General features: G+C 42.9%; 1 protein-coding gene across 6 annotated transcripts in view; it reads right to left on the bottom strand.

Moving 5' to 3' along the window:
* Positions 1-21,795, bottom strand: part of CUX1 (cut like homeobox 1) — a 243,080-nt gene that overhangs the window by 26,691 nt on the left and 194,594 nt on the right. For 4 of the 6 annotated variants that reach the window (XM_085078063.1, XM_085078065.1, XM_085078067.1 and 1 more), the window contains 4 exons: positions 20,999-21,100; positions 18,008-18,834; positions 16,421-16,586; positions 15,702-15,758 (listed from right to left, as the gene is read on the bottom strand). In XM_085078063.1, the coding sequence (XP_084934189.1) occupies positions 15,702-15,758; positions 16,421-16,586; positions 18,008-18,834; positions 20,999-21,100 (1,152 nt within the window). The remainder of the gene's footprint in view (positions 1-15,701; positions 15,759-16,420; positions 16,587-18,007; positions 18,835-20,998; positions 21,101-21,795) is intronic. The other 2 variants (XM_085078066.1, XM_085078068.1) reach the window with 2 other exon arrangements.

Genomic DNA, 21,795 nt, shown 5'->3' with positions numbered 1-21,795 from the left:
TGTTATTGTGACACTTGGTTTCAAAGGAAGCTTTCCCAATCCGTTAATTTGCCAGCAACAATAGGTTCTGTACAAAATGTTGTTTTCCTCCAGTAAATTTATCTCTCACAGAACGTACTGACTGAGCTTATTCAGAGATTCCAGACATCTGAGGGTACAGTCTGAACCTTTTTTAAAGCAACAGCACGTAGCCAACGTGGTTTACAAGAATAATTCACCAGATAAAGAGCACAGGCCATTTCTCCATCCACAGTTTTTCCCATTTCTGTGGGGCTGCTTCCTCCTCCTTGCTGGCTCCCATCTCTTTCCCTGCCAGGGTTAATCCCATGGATTCCAGCCTCAGACATCAGTGGGTTTGTCCCCAGCCCTCTGGAGGAAGCTGACAGAGCTCTCAGCTGCACAAGGAGGAGCTCAGACCCCATCCAAACCAAACCCAGTGCCCCCAACAGAGCTGTGTTTTCTGTTTTAGAGGATTCTCAGGTCCCATCAGGCAGTGGCTATGACCAAACCTCCCTGGTTTTTGAGTTTGTTATCCAGAATATCAAATCATTCCAGAGCATGCAGCCTGTGCAGCATGGAAACATATCCCAAATGTTAAAGGGAAACATTACCCAGTAAAAGTCAGGCTCAAACCAGGCAGAGTGCACAGGACAATGGTGCTGTTCAAGGCACTGGGAGCTTTCACAACCTGCACTCAAGAGCTTCCCTCACACACTCACATCAAGCTGCTCTCTCAAATCTAAAAAATTGACTTTTCCCTCAGTGCTTTATGAGAGATGCAAAAGAGGCAGACATAAAGGAAAGTGAGGTGCATATAAATCTTGAAGGTACAGGGGATCCTACAAATCCTATTTCTTTTCTCTGCTCACCCTGGGTCATCACACAACCGAATAGAAACCCCAGGAAATGTTATTTCTGTAGCAGGAGCAGCAAAGGAATCATACTGTAAATTTGCCCTGATTCACCCATGCGAGGGACCAATTTGGCAGATCATCCATCTTGTTCACTGTACACTGTCAGGGATGGCATGAATTCCCTACATGATAAACAGATTTCTTCTCAGGTCTGTGTCCTTTAACCCACAGCAAGGTCAAAATTATGGCTGCCGAGCTAATAAACTGCACGGCACTCGTTCAACTTCTCTCTAATTTTGTCCCTTGTGCCAGCTTATACAAATCTTACTGAATAACTAGAGCAGCTGCAAATTTCCTATACAATTCCTCATCCGTGCAGGGCGAGCCACACACACACACACGGAGCACAGGGTGGGAAAAAGGGCAAAATTTTAAAAAAACCAAGCCAAACCAACCAAACCCAACCACACAGGACTAAACAATAGCATTTCTTAATGCCTCCTTCTCCCTCTCCTTTCCCTGCCCAGCCTAATTATGAACACAACAAAGGTAATCTGTGTTATCATCTATCACTGAGATGCTCTCTGTTGCTCACATATTAGCTTATTTATTTTTTATATCACTTACCAAGAGCTCACTTGAATTTCATTTTTAAGACCAATCTGCTGCTCATTTACTCCAAAAGGTGGGATTATCTGAATCTAATTTTGGAAGGCAGTACAGATGACAAACTGCTTCTTTTCCCCACCAAAAGGCAAGTGTACAGTGATTTCAGGCGAGGCATTATGTACACATACTACAAATAACTCCAAATATGTTCCCCACTCATTTTTAGCATTTTTCCCTTCTGGAAAAACATTTTCAAGATCACATAAATATTTGAGGAAAAGATCCATTATTTGGGAAAGTAAATGCAATAATCAAATAATGCAAACATTTCCCGTTAATCTACTTAAAAAATTAAATAGACATTTAAAGTACAAGTGACTGCTGACAGAACAAAGGGGAAAATTGACTGTATTCACTATTCCAGATTTAACTGTCAATCCACAGCCATTTCGCAATGTTTTATGAAATAATTTGTCTGTATTCATTTCTCTCAAGTTCCTCACAAGACAAAGACACAAATTCAGGATATCTGAAAAATATACATTAAGATATCCAAAGCAGCAATTGAACATTCCCAATGAAAACAATACCCTGAAAGCTTATTTCTTTAAAACCTGCTCTGCTTTTTTAACCCCAAACTGTACTGAAGAACAGCACAAACTTAAGAGAAATCCAGTTTCTTAAAAGTAATATTCACTGAATGTTTTCACATTTGTGTTTAAGGAGGAAGTGACCATTTTGTCAGTATAAATATAAAACTGCATTACAGAACAACCTGCTTTAATAAACTCCATGGCCACCATTTATTGATGAGATTACTTTAATAAATTCCAGGCAAACTTTGCTATACCAAAGAGGTGTTGCAGTTTGCTTTCCAACAGCCTGCATCCAACTTAAAATGGGAAGTAAAAGCTACAAAATCTTCAAAAATAAGATGCTGGAAAAGCTGGAGAGATCAAGAGCATCACCAGTGACGAGGTCATTGCAGAACCTGGGAAATTTTTAAGTCTCAGGTAGCCAAAGACATCAGTGCTGCCCTGAGCTTTACAGAGGCTGGGGGAAACAAGGTGTCCCCAGAATGACTTTATGGGAAGCTGGTGACCATTAGACCTGCATGTCATGAAGACCCAGTTTTAAATGATAAAAAACCCACTGAACTTTTGCACAATTACAGGCTGGTGTTGACAAATTAAAGATGCAAAGAGAGCATAAATGCACTGAAATGATCCAAACCTTTAAAGATGCAAGTAAAACTGAGTCATGAAAGGTTCTACCAGCACTTTTGACATGACTAATTCAAAATATAGACTGGGAAGTTAAGTTCTTCCAACCAATTTTAAAAAGCAAATTCAAACATGCAGCATGGAAAATAATAATCAAAAATGCAAATCAAGTACTAGAAGTGATGTCTGCAGAAATGGGCCAGCAAGCTGAAATATTTGGCAAGCGCAATTGGCCCCCTTTCATAGCCAAGACATGAAGAGACCCAAACACCAATATGACACTCCTGGCAGAGCACATGGGACTTAAGTCAGGAAATTCTTCCCTCCTGTTTCTTCCTATGAGAGAGGGATGGACAATCTAAATTGAAGATGTATAAATGAGTGGAAACAAAGCCAACACTACACAAATATCTCTTGTTTTCTTTTAAAATGTAATTTTCTCAATATAAAATTGCTGCTGGAATGACCAACTACTGCAACAAACCCCCAAACCATCACCACATCCTGCCTTTTCCCCTCCCTACCCCTTAGTGGGGTAAGAAACTAAACTAATTTTGCAAACAATTCAGCAAATAGGTCTGGGGTCTGAGCATTTTAATATCTGGTTGAGAACCACAACAAACTAGCCCCGCCTTAATTACACAAACACAGAAAACCTTTTGTGGTCTTGCATTCCTTGACACAATGCATGAATCCAAATGTTGCTTTGGTCCCATCCATCCCCTACACCTTCCCCACAGCATCTGCCATGAAAGTGTTTCGGAAAATGTGAGAAAGTCTGGAAACAGAGTTCTGGTCTCAGTACATTGATTATGGTGGTTTTCCTGAACTTTGCATCAGGTTTTGTTATTCTTCTTCAATGACAAGATTTCTCACTCCCACACTGGGGTCAGGTCTCCAGTTCTGGATTCTGAGACCTCCTCTGCTTGACTATCCCACTGATAGGCTGCAAATCATCTCAAAACACTTCCCCCAACACAGTCTGAGCCTGACATGTCCCTCTGCAAGGTCTGCTCATGTTCTGCCATGGAAACCTGGCAGAATCCCTGCAGCTGTAGGGAATCCCAGGCTGTGCAGGGCTCTTCTCCCACTGCTCTCCTGAGCATCAGCAGCTCTGTGCAGAAACTCAGCAGTCAGGGACATTCAGAACTGCAGGGCTCTGCTCCACAAGGACCATTCCTGTGATGTCCAGCTCCTCTTCCCAAGGCCACAGCAAAGCATCCCTCCATGCTGAACCACAGCTCAGATCCACAGCACTCTTCAGCTGCAGGCTCCTTCCCAAGCTCAGGACATCTCAGATGCAAAGACCTGCAGGTGCCACCTGCTCTGAGCTCCCCAGAAACCTGCAGACATCTACAGGAGCTGACACCAGTCCTGGCTGTGTCCCCTCCAAGGAGGTGTTTGGATGACAGAGCAGTGTTGAGACACGGATAAGGTTTCACCAGTCCCAGAGGCATCACGTCTGCCAGCACAGACTCCTTCCTCCAGTGCAGCTTCTTGTATGCATTTGGAGAGCTGCAGGTTTGCTGCTTTTGCTCAGACCCTGCCTCACCTCTGGCAGCAAAGTGACTTTGCATCCACTTGTAAATCCAAAGTTCAAAGATTTGAATGAGAGCATCCAAATCTGTGAGCATAAACCACGAGCCCAATGCTCCAGGTCTCTCCTCCCAGCTTATTTGCTCATAAAAACACCCTGCACTCCTGGATCTGCTGGGAGAATACCCTGTCCAACCTTTGCTGCTAACACAGGCTAACAAACTGCAAAAGGGCTCATGGGGAACAAGGTACAGAACAAGGTGAAGTTGGGGAAGACCATACGAAACACAGAAGGTATTCAGAGGCCTCTAAAAGGATTATGAAAAATATTATACTCTAAAGACAGCAGGCAGAAAACAGCTGCCTTAAGTTTCAGAGCGAAGTGGATTGAAAAAAACGGATCCACTATAATTTTCAGAGACAAATCTCTGTAGTTTATCTGATCCACTATTTAAATTTCAATGCACAGTCCTCTATCTGCAGTAATAATAACCTAAATTCCATTTAGTGTTCATTTGAGCAGTCAGGATAAAGTCATTTCTTATTATCTCCCCACTGTGTAAAAAACAGCTTGAAGGTAGGAAGTCAGCAAGCATTTTCACCAAAAAGTAATTATTGTAAGTGACATTTTTACTGCTGGCATGCCATAAGGCGAACTGCGCATTTGGAAGGACAAGTTGCTAAAACAAAATGACAGGGTACTCTGTGACATTCCGACAAGAACCCAAACATGATTGCACTGGCGCTTGCTTTGATGCACCACTTTCCCCACTGCCCAAAGCTCGGGCTGAAGGTTTGTGCCAAACTAGTCAAAGTTGCTTCCTGAGGAATTGGGGGAATGGGCACATCCTGGGGGAGATGGGAGCATCCTGAGCTCTGCTCGCTCCCAAAGAGTGGGGAAGATGAAAGCAGGCAAATGTGGACAAGAGATTTCTCAGCAACCTCTTAAAAGAGCATTTGCTACTTCAGGGCTGCATTTACCTCCTCGTGCAGATGAGTTAATGGACAACAACAGGCCTGGCAGGTTGCCTGAGATCAAAGTGTCTCACACTGGGACTGGATTAGTTTCTGTTCTCCCTGATGATGATGATGCTGCCCATTCTATCTAATTTGGAGACCAAAACTTGGTGACTGCTGCCCTAAGAATCAGGGGCTGATCACACACAGCTGATCCAACATCCCCAGGACAACCCTGGTATTCTGTTTCTCAGGGTGTGAAAATTCCAGGGAGAGATTTCTTCCCTCAGACCTTCTATTTAATGTTACCTGTAGCCATGGCTGCCCTTGCAGGGTTTTATCAGAGAATAATGGTACAGGTTGGGAGGGACCTTGAATCTCATCTCATTCCACCCCTGCCATGGCAGGAACACCTTCCACTATCCCAGGTTGCTCCAAGCCCTGTCCAACCTGGCCTTGAATACTTCCAGGGATGACAAGACATTAGCATTCTGAAATTAATCTTTTAAAGCACCACAAAAAACAACTCTCCTCACTAACAGTGGGTGCAGCACAAGCCTGAACCAATAAAGCTGAGCAGCACTTGTGGGAGAGCACAGCAACACATCCCTCTTCTGACTAATTACAGAAAATACGCGTGAAAGCGCCTTCTCTTCTCCAGGTAGTGCTTTTGGTGGATTTACTCTGAGTGAGTGAACCTTGCCTAGTCACAATTTGCAAACTAATGTGGCTCGTGAAAATATGATCCTCCCTACAGTTATAAACTCCCCCAGCTCTGTGTAGGGAGTGCACAAAGCTCCCTGCAGTTTGCATCTCTAACGATGTCACATCCGTAGGTAAGTGCAGTTAGAGTTGTGAGCGCTCACTGGAGTTGCCACCACTCTGCCTGTGGAGAATTTGTTTGCTGCATAAATGTTATAACTTTGGGGGAAATGTTATTTTGGGTCTGGGCTTAGAGGGAAATTTGATGTGGATGGGGGAGGGATCAGAGGAAAAACCCCTTTAGGAAAGTGTGCAGATGTATGTGTGTCTGCACTGAAAGGGGAGGAACCAGCTTTGCTTAACTCTGGAATTACTGGGGCTATATAGAAATAAAAGTTCCTACTCTGCATGTGAGTCTAATGTTAAGTGTCAGGAGCACACAAAACTGAATAACCAGGGTAGATGTTAGAATTACCTGAAAAAAACAGCTTTTGAGTATTGCTGAAGGATTACATGGTATTGCTGCAATTTAAGTTGTATTTTCAACAATTGTATTAGCTTTGTGCCTCAATTTAAAAAATGTGTTTTCAGCTGCTGTGGAAAACAGAAGGGGCTGGAGAAACCAGATAAAGTTGAGAAAAGAGCATGTGAGACAGGAGCTGGTGATAGACTCATGAGCACAGATTTACAGCTGGATGTTTAAAAGCACTTGGAGAAGTTGGGCAACCAACTCTCCTTTCAACAAACCCACAGCCACAAACGCCTCAGAGCCTTAGAAATCCCACTGCTGTGCCCAAAGCTGCACCAAGACCTCTTTTAAGGCTACATAAACTGAAACCAGCAAACTTCTACTGAGTTAGGAGGACTGAGGAGGACAGATTGCTCCAAAGGATGTGTGGAATCTTGTGCAGGGAGATACAACTGGAGTCAATCAATTCCAGTGAACTTTGTCCTGAGATCTGTCTGATTTTGGAGCAGAGACACCAAGCCCTGACACAACCACACCCCCAGAGAAAAGCCTCAGAGGAGAAGAATTAAGGGACATTTTTGCAATGGCCTGGGGGGAAGATGAGACCTCTATAGCCATAAGCACTATTTTACAATAAATCACAGGAGAAAAAAAAAAAAAAAAAAAAGGAGGAAACTTAAGAATTTTTTAGCTGGATGTAGATCCACAGTTGAAAACATCAGAGCAATGACCAGGTCAGGCCAACTGCCCCAAATCATCCTAGGATTCTATGATTCCTGAGCCAAAAGTGGGATCTTGGCATTGAAGAGTGAATCATAATTTTTTTTGGTTTTACAGATCACTCTTAAACAATTAAAAAACCATTTCTAAAAATACACCATATTTTAAATTAGGTGATTAATGGCAGAACCATGGCTGCTTTAAAAGACCATTGCTTTACTCTGCCAACTTTTACTTAATATTCAGATTTTTCTGCGTTTCCGTAACTTAGCCAGAAATCAATATTTAGAAATAACTGCTGGAAAATATTTTCAATAACCTTATTATTAAACCAGCTTGTGTGCAGAAGCTTTCTTAAGGATTTTCTGAATGCTAAAACAAATATGTCATGGAAGCAATCAATCAAGACGCCACAACCCCACAGTGTTATATTTTTAGTATAATCAAGACAAACGTGCACACAATACCTTTTGGAAAACAGAGTCAGAGCCTCCACGAGGAGGTTCTGCTGCACTTTATGGTGTCTTTGTTGACTTGCTGACCTTGTGATTTAATGTGTTTAACTTGCTTGAGCGTGGCACCAATTTTAGGACTGTTTGTTGTCCTCCTCTGTCACCAGTGTGTGTGGTGTGAAGTGTGAAGGTATTTCCACACCCTCCTCTGAGATTTTAACCTCGTGTCTGCAGCAGGATGCATATGTGCACTGTGCACTGCATTTAAAGGGATTTTCCCCACTAAACAATGTGGACATTCCCTCGCCACGGGCAATATCCATATGGGATGGATCCCAGGCTAATCACTGCCCTCCTTCCTTTCCAACAGAGAAATCCCATCTCCCACCCTCAGCACAAGGGGCTGTTCTTCATCTTGGAGAAACAGAGCGACCCTGAGCAGTGCTGCACTCAAGGCACTCCTTTTTGGAGGAGTAGTGGGGAAAGTGCTGAAACAAAATGACATTTACATTGTACGCAACAATATTATAAAAGCTATTAAGGTACATTATTTTACACATCCTCATAATCTCTCCATACTGCTTTACTTAATTTGTGATAAAATTGTTGAGAAAGGGTACTTAATGTAGGACAGTCAGTAAAAGTAATTTATCATCTTCCCGCTTCGGTGCTCACGTTATCAGCGAACTCATTTTCTGCATTCATCATGCAATCAGCCTATTATTTGCATATTAATCAGGCAGTGGACCATGAAAGAGCCGCATCCCAGCCAAATGCTGCACTATCTCAGGAGGAACACTCAGTAATTATCATACATCAGTGTTATGATGTGGTAATTGATTATAACATCTTTCTGTTGCCCCTGGGGAGTCCCACTGCTAACCCAGCTTCAGGCATTCTGTGCAGATTTCTCTCTGAAAATTAGAGAAACCATCGCTGTCCTTTTATTAATGTTTTTACCTTTACAATAGGCAGCTCTCTGAGCATTTCCAAGGTACTTTTGCCTCTTTTTTTTTTTTTTAAATGAAACCTTCGTTAGGGAAAATACCTGTCTTGGATCAGAAAAAGTAAAAAAAACCCAAAACCAACCACCTGAATCAGACCCCCCCAAAAAATCCAGTTGGGCTCGTTCATGTTTGTCCTCTCTCTCTCAAGGTCTAGTGGATTTTTAGGTGCTGGTGTTGCTTATATAATGCCCTTCCCCATCAAACACAACAAAATGTTGCTACTTCAATAGACAGTAATTGCAAAGTTCGCATAAAGGCAGTTAAGTTGCTTTATTTAGGTGCCAAATGAGAGGCTAATTTTGGTCCTCTCGTAAAGGACAAATGAAACATCTGCCAGTTCAAACTTGCACTATTTTTAGGACCCAAGTTCCAGAGGGGTAAACCAGAGAAACAAACACTAACCACAGCTGTGGTTACACCGTGGTGAATCTCACACCTCCCTTCTTGTGGGAACTCATCCCAGCACCATCCCAGGATCCCACAGAAAGCAGCAAGGAAAGGGGGGATGGCTCTGGAGAGGAGACCAGAAGGGACCATCTCATGCCAGAAAACAGAGAAGGATGGTTTTACAAGGGCATGGAGGGACAGAACAATGGGGGAATGGCTTCCCACTGCCAGAGAGCAGGGAGAGATGGGATATTGGCAGAAATTCTTCCCTGGGAGGAAGGGTGCCCAGAGAAGCTGTGGCTGCCCCTGGATCCCTGGAAGTGTCCAAGGCCAGGTTGGACAGGGCTTGGAGCAACCTGGGATAGTGGAAGTGTCCCTGCCCATGACAGGGGTGGAACTGGAGGATCTCTAAGGTCCCTTCCAATCCAAACCCTTCTGTGATTCTGTGAGAAGTTGCCATCAGCAATACCTCTGACAAGTAGAAATACTGGACATGCACTACCAGGCCTATTTTACATTTCTTGTTGTAATTGTATTTTCTCCTTTCATTGGCTTTTTAATTGGCTATCTTTCTCTTTTCACTTTTATTTAAATCTGATCTCAAATCCACTTTGCTTTGTTTTCAACGTGAGTTGCATTTCTCATCAGAGTTAAAATAATCACTGGATTCTTTCATTTGCTGTTTCTCTGGAAGGCTGTTGGCAAGTTAAAAAACCCTCCAACATGCATCAAATGAGGTGAGACAAATTCATAAGTTTCTCTCTCACACCTGTAAAGGACAGGCTGGAAGGTAACTTAGAAGACATTAATTTTCTGGTAATATTCTGTTGTTTCTTCCTGGGAATGATTTGCCATCAAGCAATATGTAACTCTATAATCAGAACAGGCTGTTTATTTCCCTGTTTCAGAGCTGCTGGCTGGAGAGGATTTTCATCCCTGTTATAAGATGGAAATAACAACCTGCACATTTGGTACTCACACACCTTTTTTCCCAGTATTTTGGGAAGAAAATAGCCCATTATCTGTTCTTTGAATTGAAAGCAAGGTAATTTTCACCCAGTGGAGGAGCATTTGGCAATTTGCTGAGCTGCACTCGGGGAAGGCTGAGGGTACCACAGCATCTCTATCCCACTGGTGGATGGACCTGCAGCCCCCTCCTCCTCCCACCAGCAGCCAGAAGACCAATGTGAGCTTCTGCCAGCTGCCAGAGTCTTCCATCCCCAACAGAAAAATCCCTGCTCCTCTGGAGCAGAGCCTTCCCAAGCTCTTGTGCAGCTGCCAGCCCACGGGGGACAGATCCTGGTGTCACCCTGGCTGCTGACCCTGCCCGGAGCTGCTCGGCCTCCCTGCTCTGCAGCTCGACAGCCACAGCCTTGCTCGTGTGTCTGTGCTGCTCCAGTTCGTCTGGAATTTGGCTCTGCAAGCTCTCAGCTCCTCGTTTTCCACCCAGCCCCCCTGTTTGCAGCTGGCAGTGGGGAGGGGTGTGGGTCTCCTCCCCAGGGGAGGCTGTGTGGCTCCCAATGAGCATGCAGAGGGGGAAGAAAATGCTGGTAATTAATGAAATGAAGTAATAAGTAATGAAATGAACAACAGTGGAATGTACAGAGCCTGACTACTCAATGGCCATGGTTTCTTTCCCTAACTACACTCCCTTTTTAGCAACTCTCATGCCAACTGCTACTCTGTGAACTACCTGAGAAGCCTGAGGCAATAATGGTCAGGAAAGTTTCTTCTTTCACACAGCTCAGAAAATATTTTCGTTTATTAATTCTGCTCTTTGAAAATGAAGACTTTAAGGATAAGGAATTGCTGTGCCTTGGCTCAGAGCTGCTGCAGAGCCACACTTGAACTCCTTGCTCAAGGATCTCACACTAAAGGGAGTGAGTGTCAAGGACCCACATTCCCAAATTAACCACAGAAATAAAACACAGCTGCAACCTCACTGGGTAACTTCTCCAAAATGAATGCCAGGAACCTATAACTGCACTTAGGAGCAAATTAAATTTGCCTTCAGAATCCTGCACAGTCTCCTCTTTGCTGTATTAACATGAACATTGCAACTGAGTCACAAGGAGTACCTGCCTAGCAAACAGTGTTCACTCCTGATTATGAATTTTACTTTAGCCTCTCTCTAACAGCAACACTGTGACCACAGTGAGGATGGAGTTGTTTAGTCCCTGGGTGGTTCCATGGACAGAGAAGAACACAACCAGGAGAGGAATTTATTGATACCAGAAAGGCTGCCAGGGAGGTTTGCATGGTGCAAATGTCAGGGAAGTGGCACAGAAAATGATCACACACGTTACAGGCAGGCTACAACAGCTGCCCTTATGAGGAGCCAACTGATATCCTATGGTCTGAAATCAAGACAGCCACAGCCAACTGCTCCCCAGCCCAATCCCAAACCACACAGAAAGAACGTGGAAACTTCACCAGGATGTGCCAGGGTGGTCCAGGCATAAAAAACATGAAGGTGACTCTCTGGCTGACCTAGCTGTTCAGCTCTGAACTTTAAAACCACATTTGCACCTAGCACAAAAGGCCACAACTTTCCCAAGTCCAAGACTCAAAATTTGGTCATTGAACACAAAAGGAATTCCTGCAGTCCAACCACTGGGCTGTCTGAGCCCTGTGATCTCCCTTCTCTTCCATTTCACAGACTACATTAACCACAAGCATTTCATGTCATACATTTTTATTAACCTGGAATGCCAGCAAATGACTGCAAAACAATCTCTCTTGGTTTTTTTTTTTGATTCAACAACAAAAACCAGCTCCTATTTGGGAAGGTCTGTCAGCATCACTGCACAGATCACTCTGGTGATGTCACAGCACAAGGATTCAGCTCTCGCTGTACCACTGGACAGCTCTGCCTGCCCAAAACAAACCACAACAATGCAAAAAATGACCATGAACCATGGGGAAATGGGGGGAAGAGCTTCTCCTTTGCCACCACAAGGCTACTGAACTCTTCCCTAAGTGCATCAGGATGGCATTCCCAAATATGGGAATTATTATGTCCCTACTTTGTTCCTCCCAGAGCAGCCAACGAGACAGAATCCTCCTGGTCTCAGATAAAAGAGAAGATCCACCCAGCACACAGTTAACCACCTGCCCACTCAGCAGCTTCTGCACTGGGAAATGTTACAGGAATCTGCATTACATAAATAAAAATACAACGGATACCTGGCTTTGCCATCACTCCCCAATCTGTCTGTTAATATCATAACTACACGAAACCATACTGAGGTTTTTCCGATTTGCTTTCCCCAAGGGACGATAAGAAGTAATCTCCCTGTTGTTACAAACGCTTTATTTTGAAAGGAAAAGCTTTTATGCATATTTTAGTTGATCTAAATACAGTAGATCTCGGGTTTTTAAATCACCAGATAATACGCAATTATCTCAAGCTAGATTCTGATTTTGAAACAAGCTCTAATTAGCTCCCCATTTTATGCTGCTATAATCCTTTCTTCAACTCCCATGAGTGTTACTATTGCTAAGCAGCATGAGGTTAGGAATGATGGATGATACCCAGAAAGGAAGACAAACAAAAGGGAAATTCAAAATCCCCTGAGATCACCCGCAGCTGTATCGGCAAATGAAGATTTCCACATTAGGTCATAAGACGACCCTTACAGAAACACACACCAAAAAGGCACGTCTTCTTCCCACTGAGTATTTGCAAAGTCTTTAATGTAGTATATAGAGAGTGTATGTCCTTCACAGAGGATAAAGACAAAAGTGAATGTAAAAATTCAGCTTTCCTGCGAGCGGCTATGGAATCAGCAGCACCAAAAAGGAAACTCTGTCTCAATCTCCTATAGATATGCAGCACAAACCCCCACAAGAAAACCAACTAATAAAAGCTGGGCACAGTACGAGTATTTAGAAAAATATCCAAGCCTTCTCCTGGCACATGGCAACTGTTCAAACCCAGCCCAGCTCCCATCAGCAGTAATGCAACTAAATAAGGGCCAAATTCATCATGAAAAAATGCTGATGCAGTTGGGTGACACTAATTCAACTTTTTTTTCCATGTGATTTGGTCCGTGCTTTTGACACATAAATCATTAAAAAGGCAGATTTACCCAAGGGCATTAGAGCATTTAGGTGGAAAGAAATACACAGAAAAAATGTTAGAAAAGGCACAGCAATACTATTTTTGACCACCTAGGGTACAGACACCATTTTTGTGTAAAACATGTTCCCTGAAACTTGCACAAAATCACCAAGCCTTGAAGAAAGCTCACAAGCAGAAAATACAGGTATATACCTGGCTGTCATTTTGCTATAGACTGTTTTATACAAAATTCATAAATACAGCTTCCAAAGAAGAAAACCAAGCCTGGCTTCTCTTTGCTATCTCAACATAAATATAAGTATATAAAATATATATTTAATCACTCACTCCCACATATGAAACACTGATGGGCCCACCTGTCCACACGTGATAATGGTAAATTACTGGACAAAAGGTGAGATTTTCATGAATGAGGTGTGAATCAAAACCTTATGATCTAGAAGTGTAACTAACTGGGTCAGAAATCCAGAAAATCCTGCTAGTTTGATAGAATAGAGCCAAACAGTAATGAAAATACTCCCAGCTAATAAAAGTTTGAGTCGTTACTATGCATGTTGACACTCTGTACACTGAAGACCTTCTTGGCAAAGCACTCAGGAGCCACTGAGTGTATTAGTTTAATTTCACTTCTTTCCCTTCATGCATTCAACAAGTTCCAAGCCAATTATATTACATGGAAAAGGCTCCAGACCTTTCCTCGTTTCAAAATTGTTCTGATTAATTTCTGTTTTAAAATTACAAGTATGCAGCCTTCTCTGCCTTGATTTTCCTGGGAAATGTCTCAGAAGACTAGAAAATTGGAGCTGTCTCTCTCTCCCTTTTTTTCTCCCTGCCCTGGAGTGGTGGATCTTTCACAAATGCATAATTATTATTACCTTTTCCAAACTGTTTGCTGCATTTTTAATTACAGAACAGCTGCTAATAAAAGGAAATTACCAACCTGCCCTTCCTCATTCGAATAACTTGGTTTTGCTCTTTTGTTCTGCCTGGTGTCACAACCTTCCCTATTCCTTCACACAGAGAAAAGGCACCAAGAAAAGAACATTTTGTACAACAATTCTATTTTTAATCCTCCGAAAGGAGGTAGGAAAGGGCACGAGCCCATTTTCTCATTTGTAAGTCGGCTTTAAGGAACGAAGGAGGACAATCATCAATAACACGATTTTATTCGCTGATAGGAACGTGTCACCTCACAAAATATTAGCTCAAGGGCAGGAACTGACAAACGACACTGGGAGTGTGGGAGGGAACAAAATATCCCGGCAGCAAAACCGAACTTCCTGAAGGAAATCACTTGCAGCTCCCAGCCATCCCCCCGGGAATGCAGAAGGTGGTTGGATTTTAATACTATGGGCTTGCCTTTCCATCTTTTATAATTAGAGCTAGTCATAAATATGAAGATTAGCAATAACAATGCAGCATTTCCCAGCTCCTCTGATTTCGAATTCCCCTTAAAATGGCTACAATTAATTACTCATATTTTCCACGCCGTCTCAGGCGTTTGTAACTGTGACACTCTTGCACGGCATTGATGCCACAAAAAAAAAGTACTCAATGGCATGTTTTTAATGAACTATCACAGGAAATTTCCATGTTCCCTAAATGCTTGGCCATAAGTAACAATAGCCCTATGATTGCAAATAATTTTCTCCCATTTTGGGTTTTGTTTTCATGGCTTGTTTTTACTGGGGGCATTTTTTTTTTTTTTTTTGCTTTTATCTATTTATTTTCAACTGTTCTCCTTAAGAAAAACGTGGACTGAATATCATCACGGATTTTCTTCTAGTAAAATCTTTTAGAATGCAAAATAGTTTCCCCAGCAGAGAGAGAAAAAGCACTTTGGTTGGGATATTTAGAGTAAAGCCAGCGAGCTGCAGAGAAAAGGGAGCATTTCAGAATAGCAGAAAGGTAGAAGAACATAACCCATCCCTGTCTGCCTCCTGAAATTCAACAATTCTCCAACACAGGGCACTGGCTGTAAGCACAGAGCAGGGCAAGGGTATTTTTCTGGAGTGTTTTACGTCAGTGAAGCATTTCATTGGTGAGAGGCTGTGTGGGTAGAGTTTGGTATCTAACAGCAGGAACACAGCTGTTCTCTCCTGTTCCAGCCTCCCTCCTATCCTGTGGCCATCTCTACAGCCTTCAGCCACTCACTTCCCTGACACTCAGCTTTGCTGCATCTGCTTTCTTTTTTGCTTTTTTTCTTTTCCCCCTAATGGAAAGGAGAAAAAAAGGTCAGCTGGGAATGTTTAACGAAGCTTGAAAAAGATGTAACGTGGTCTGTTTCCCACCTTCGGATTAACAAAGCAGATTTTGTGCAAAGGAGAGTGGAAAAAAACCTACCAGTGAGTGAGGCAGCTGGGGTATGTGGATCACATTACAAACCAAGGGCTTGTTTTACAGCCATTGTCACATGTCACATTGATAAGCTGAACTATGGCAAAAAAAACGCCTTACAGAGCCAATGATCTCTGAGATCAGACAGACTCTCTTTACCTAATATATGCAGCTAAATATGTGTGCTCCCTACATCTGCCATAGCAACAAGGAGAGAATGAGGAATTAGCTGCATTAATAGAAAAAAAATTGAAGGGACTCCTGTATGATACAACAGAACGTGAGAAACCTCTCGGCATCAAAGCAAAGGCAATAAAAGCACAGAGAATTATTTCAGAGCAAATCATTGAAACCAGCTGATTACCTGAGCTTGCACATCCCTGCTGTAGGGAATCCTGTAATGATGTCACAGAGTGAAGGACTAGATAAGAGAGGAGAGGAAAATCAGGGAACAATAAAAGGAGATGCCAAACCACAAACTAAACAGTAAGCAGGCTCAACAAATAGCAAAGTGCTGATCTCGGCAAGGGCTCTCTGCTCAGTTAATTCAGTGGCACAGAAAGGTACGAGCGAGGCCAGGCTCCAGCCTGCCTTCTCTGTGTCAATAGGTATTAGGGGAAGAGACAGCCACAATAAAAGTGTCATTGCAACCCAGCATTCCCCCTTTAAAGCTCAGTTTTCCAGCTCACCTCCTGAGACAGCAATCGATATTCTCCCTGGAACAATCCAAATCCCCTGTGCAACCCTAGGAAACAGCGCGCAACATTTTCCAGCTCTTTGGCCAAAATTTTTGGGATTGAGTATCATATTCATGCCTAGATAATATCACCCTAATTAGGAACTTGATAACTGCTGCTTATCAATTACACATAAACATTCCCAGTGCCTTCCCTTAGGGACTGGCTGGGCTGCCAGGGTGGATGTTGCCACTTCCACAACGCCTGGACCAGCACTGGTTCAAGGTTGGCTTACTGCAAATTTGAAAAAAAAAAAAGTAAAGAAAATAGAAAAAAAAAAAAAGGAAAAAAGAAAAAAAAAATCTCCTCCTCCTCAACTCAAACAACATAGTGGAATTTTAATTACCTTGTCCTTGTTGCTGCCCTTGTGCAGGCAGGACACACTGTCCCAGCTCACCATTCAACCAGAGCTGCATACGAATAAATGGTTCTCGGCCTTTTTGGGTCAATTTACTCCATGGCTTTGGCCTGGAGAGCATGTCACTGACACTTCCTTGGGACAGCCCCAATACCTGAAGTGAAGCAACCAAGAACGGCACGTTAACACACTGCAAGTGGAAATGGGGGGAATTTCAGTCATTTTGGTTTCTTTTACGATGTCGCTCTAATTGGTTGTATCAGGACAATTATAAAAACTGTAAAAATTGGGCAATTATAAAAACTGGTTTGTGTGGACACTCGGATGGAAATGCTTTCCTTCCTGCCACGTTTCCTTCTGAAGGAAGGTGGGTTTTTCCTGCAGGATCTGGGTGGCAGCAGCCTGGTGCAGGATTTGCATGCTTTTCATATTTTGTGTCAAACAGTTTCATCAGTTTTAACAGGAAAAACACCGAGTCCAGGCACACACAGGCAGATGAAACAGGCAATGACTGGCATGTATTTTGTTCTCAAACAAAAATAATTGGGACTTTTGAGACTAGGCCTATATTTGGTTGATTTTTGGGGGATGAATTATAACGATGTGTATTTTCACCTGTAGCAGCAGCTGCTCCACATAAGTAAATATTTAAGGATACAGCTGACTGCAGAGGGGGGGGACTTCAGACAGGCAGAATGCAATTACTTGCCTGGAATTCAGCACAGGTACAAGAGTTAAAAATCATACTTAATGAAAGCTGCCATGGGATCTTTAATGACCCCGAGGGGTCAGACTTTTCATTTTACATCTTAGTGAGAAGGTAATAGTGCGATGCCAGCTCCTATTACACTTTTATATTGATTCAGTTCTTTACAGGAAGAAGAAACAGCAAATGTCCAACACTTCTTACAGCCTGGGAGGGGTTTTCTGGTGGTTAGGGACCCTCAAAATCCCACGTGCTCAGTGCCTAGGGCTCACAACGTGAGAACTTCAGGGAGCCTTATCTGTAATCAAACATTGCTGTAAAACATCTCAGAGCACACTGAGGTAGCAAGCCCCAGGTATAAGAAATGACTGGGAATTCTTGACTTCAGGCTAAGGAGAGTTAGGGGATTTTTCCATGTTTGTTTTAATGCCCTTGTGCACATTTCCAAATAGTAATGAAAAAGGAAAAATGCTCTTGTGTCTGTAATCTTCACTTGTAACAAAGTTAAGACTCTCCAGTCATGACAATGGTATTACTCAAATATTCCACTAATTCATTACATTAAGCAAGAAATATTGAGTGTTAGCAACGTTTGCTTCAGCTTTCAAGGTTTCTAAACTCAGGGCCCCATTCCTAATTCCAAGTGGCTGAAGCCAATCCCTGTATAAAACCCCTTGCAATTCCTACCACACAGGGAAACTAACACTTTGTGAGCTCAGCTTTTGAAACAGTTCACACAGGGGAGCAAAAACATTTTTCCACAGGACACACGTGGCACATTCCCCTGTGTCCAACCAGCTCTGCACCTTTGTAAGGAGCAGAGGGCACAATCACAACACTGGTGTAACAAGAGAGAACCACTTCTTTACCTTTTCCCCAAAGATCCTTTGGCAGATGCCATTCTTTGCTAGCTTTTCCTTGACCTGCCGCGTTAGCTCTATCGTATCCACCTCCTGGTACATATAAATCTCATACTGCTCGGGTGTCAGTGGAGGAACCGAAGGTTTGGATGGCTTGGACAAGGACACGATAGGGGATGAAGGGAGAGGGCTATTCTGTGGTGTCTCACTGCGACTCGCCCCAGTCATGCTCAATTCAGAACTCTGCGAGTACGGAGATTCCGCGTTTGGCCACTCTTTCCAATACTCGGAAGAAGACGGTCCTTGGAGCTGGCTACGATCTGGCCTAGTCTGATTGCTGACCTTTTCTTTTCCACCACTGGCTTCCTCAACTTTTATATCTTCGGGAAGAGCTGCATTTCTTCTCTCATGCTGCACAGTATTCCACCAATGGTCCTTCCAAACACCACCACGTCCCAACTCATTTTTAACATGCCTCAACATACCCTGGGCAGAATCACTTATTCCATGAAGCTCTAAAACAGGTGCCTCCTGAGGCTCCTTTTTGAGCCCAGAGAGGTTCTGCAATGCAGAGATACTGGAATCAGTGACAGATGAATGTTTCTTCAGGGATATGGCCAAAGGAGAATAGCTGGAAACCGAAGACATTGCAGGTGTAGACACTAGTTTGGGGGACAGGATAGAAATGTCAGCTTGAGATAGAGGTGGTGTTTTTAAGGCAGGTTCAAGGGCAGCCTGCTGTGCCTCCATTTCCCGTCGGGCTTGTTGCAGAATGGATCGAATTGCATCATCAGAATTGCCACTGCTAGAGGCAGAAGGTGGCTGAGCCGGCTCAGCTATGAAAAACAACCAAAAGACTAAATGCAACAGAGGAAAAGGCTTTATATTCAACACGTGCTACTGTAAACATTTCCCTGACAGGAAAAAAAAAAAAAATGGGGCTGAGATACATTTCTGGATGGGAGGGAGGAGTTTTCGCTAAGTAAAGATTTGCACTTTTCAAAATAAGGTAAGATTTCCAAAGTTCTTCACTGGAAAATTTTGAGAGTTGCCAAAGTGCTGGATGTTTGCACGCACAGACTCAGCTGCACATATCCCAAGTCTGGGATCACTTGCCCTTCCACCATTGTAAAAATTTACAAATAAATGCCTTTGAAAATCAAGCCTTCACCTCTTCCTCCCCTACCCCCAAGTGGTCAATAACATTTTATAGCTGCATTTACAAAGTTATTTAACTTTTCACTTCGCTCTTTTCTCCACAAATGAATTTAACACACACTCAGAACCCAACACAGCTGCATTCACCTGGACAGGCTATTACAGCACAAATAAGGTGAGACCTTTTGACTTCAAAAACACAACACACAAATTACAACAACGCCAGAACTTAAGGAAGAGATCATCATTATTTCATTTGACAAGCTAAATACGCTCCTGCTTCCTGTTTTCTTGTTCCATGGTCCCAACCACTGAAATAAACAGCTCTACCAGAGCCAGGCTGACACCTGGCCATCAACCTCTCCCTTATCCAAAGCTCCAGGATGGAGCCGTGAGTTCTTTCAGCAGAGATAACCCCCAAACACCCAGTATTCCAGTGGGGAACCAGGATTTGGGTGGCTGTGCTGCAGCAGTCAGGGATGAGCAGAGACTAAACGTGGGTGGGGAATTATCTCTGCAGAGCCAGGAGGTTTTTGCAATGGCATCTGCTTCTATTTCAGTCTCCACTGAAGGCCCCAGTGCCTCTGAAAGCTGCTCCACAGAGAACAGGGAAAGTGAAGCACCAGGCAGGAGCAGGGAACCCCCAAACTGCAAGGAGTGGCCTCTAAGTGAATTAAGATTTGAAACACACTGTGTATCATGCTAGTAATACTATGGCTCATCTGAATGCATCTCTGGATTTGCCTCCCTACATTCCTTCCTGTCACACACTATAAAATACATGAAAAGCTAAGAAATGGGGAAAAAAAGACAGTGAGACTCTCTCTGCTGTTTTATCTGCTGGTTTCACAGGGAGTTTTGAGGCCGAATTAATATTTGAAAGGAAGTCTGAGATTCTCAGATGAAACATGCTACTGAATAACATTCTTGCAGTTTCCTGCACAAAACCTGTATTTTTCTCTATGTAATAATTTCTTATATAAAGTCATATTATTTAGATCATATGTTAACTAGTGCTTTATATTTTCCCATGAGATTAACTTAGTTTTCATTTGAAAGACAACTATCCAAAACTGTAAATCAGTATTGACTTAAAAAAATTAAACAGAAGTATGCACAGTAATTTCTACTTCAGCCCAATAGCAGTACTGGCAACTCTTAAGGCTGAGAGGGCTATGGAATACACAGAAATGTTAATTACATCACAGCACACAATAACAAATTAGACTGATCTCAGGCTAAGATGGATTTTTTGGGAAAGCGAATGTGTTTTGGATTTGCCAGTTCATTCACTGAATACATTCTGTAACCAGAAATAAAGTCATCCAAGAGTCAGGACTGAGACTGCCTATATGAGTACAGGATGTACCATGCTGCTGGGACTGGTAATTGCTGCCTCGAGTGTGACCTTCACCCCAACAAATCCATCCAGTCCCTCTCCCATGCAGTTGTGTCCCTGGGGCCTGAGAGAGGCAGAGGAGAAGAGAAAGCAGGAGCTGTTCCCTTTCCAAGGAGCAAACTGGAGAAGAGAGGATTCTGTAGGTTACCCTCAGTGCCTCCTGCAGGGCTGGAGGGCAGCCAGGAGCTCAGAGGCCTGCACAGGGATAAAGGTGTTCAGAAATCCCCCAGGGAGCAGGGCAGAGCAGAGACCCCACCACGCCATGACCTCAACTTGAGATATCTCAGAGACAACTCCACTAAATAACAATAAAAACCTCCAAAAAACCCTTCAAAACCTACGCTGAAGGTTTAAAGGATATAATTAACTGACCAGAAAGCTCTTGGCAATTGTTTTAATTAAATTCTGCAGTAAAAGGAGGCAGAGACAAAATGAGGCTGTACCTGTTTTCTGTACTTGCAGCTCCCTTTTGGCTTGTTCGAGAATGGATTTGATGGCTTCATCAGAGCCAGACTCTGTGGTTCGGATTCGGGTGGTTATGTTACCTGGGGAGGAAAACACAACTAATGACACCAGGAACACTTTTGTTTGGCTGTTTCTGTGACACAGAGACAGACTGTATATGATACATGGTCAGCACAACTTGAGCACAACTTGCACAGGACCTTTACCAACATTTACACCATACAAAAAAAAACTTAACAATAGCAAAATATCTTCATTGTGCCTGCCTCTAGCTGCCCTGGAATGGTGAGGACATCAGAGGAAGAACTAGGTGGTCATATATTCCTTGTCTATGATAACATATATAGATCTATTCTTTTTCCTTTTTTGATTTTTTTTTTTTTTGGAGGGGGAGAAGAAACAGAAGGGAAAAGAACCGGAGGGGAAAGGAAGAAAGCTAAAAACATAAGCCCAGGAATCAACTTAAAAATGGCATCAGCTGCTAGGCAAAGTAGGATGAGTATACATTCAGCCCAAAACAGAATTAAAAAGTAACTAGATAAAAGTAATTTTTAACTTTTCAGAGGTTAATACATTAAGAGAAAGAGTAATTTAAACGCAGATACCATTTGAAGTACTCTCCAGCTAAGAGCTATTACTTGGTTGTTTGGTTTTGCTTTGTTTTTTTTCTTTTTTAACCTCTAAGGGGAAGAAAAGTAGGGAAAACTGTGAGTGCTACTGCACTTAACTGCATTTTCCATTATGAGATTATTGTTTTTAAGCCAGCTAGATAATT

Source organism: Lichenostomus cassidix, chromosome 19 (assembly GCF_008360975.1).
Source record: "Lichenostomus cassidix isolate B80296 chromosome 19, HeHo_3.0, whole genome shotgun sequence".
Classification (NCBI taxonomy): domain Eukaryota; kingdom Metazoa; phylum Chordata; class Aves; order Passeriformes; family Meliphagidae; genus Lichenostomus; species Lichenostomus cassidix.
Note: the sequence above shows the minus strand (reverse complement) of the source record. Positions and strands in the feature narration are given on the sequence as shown.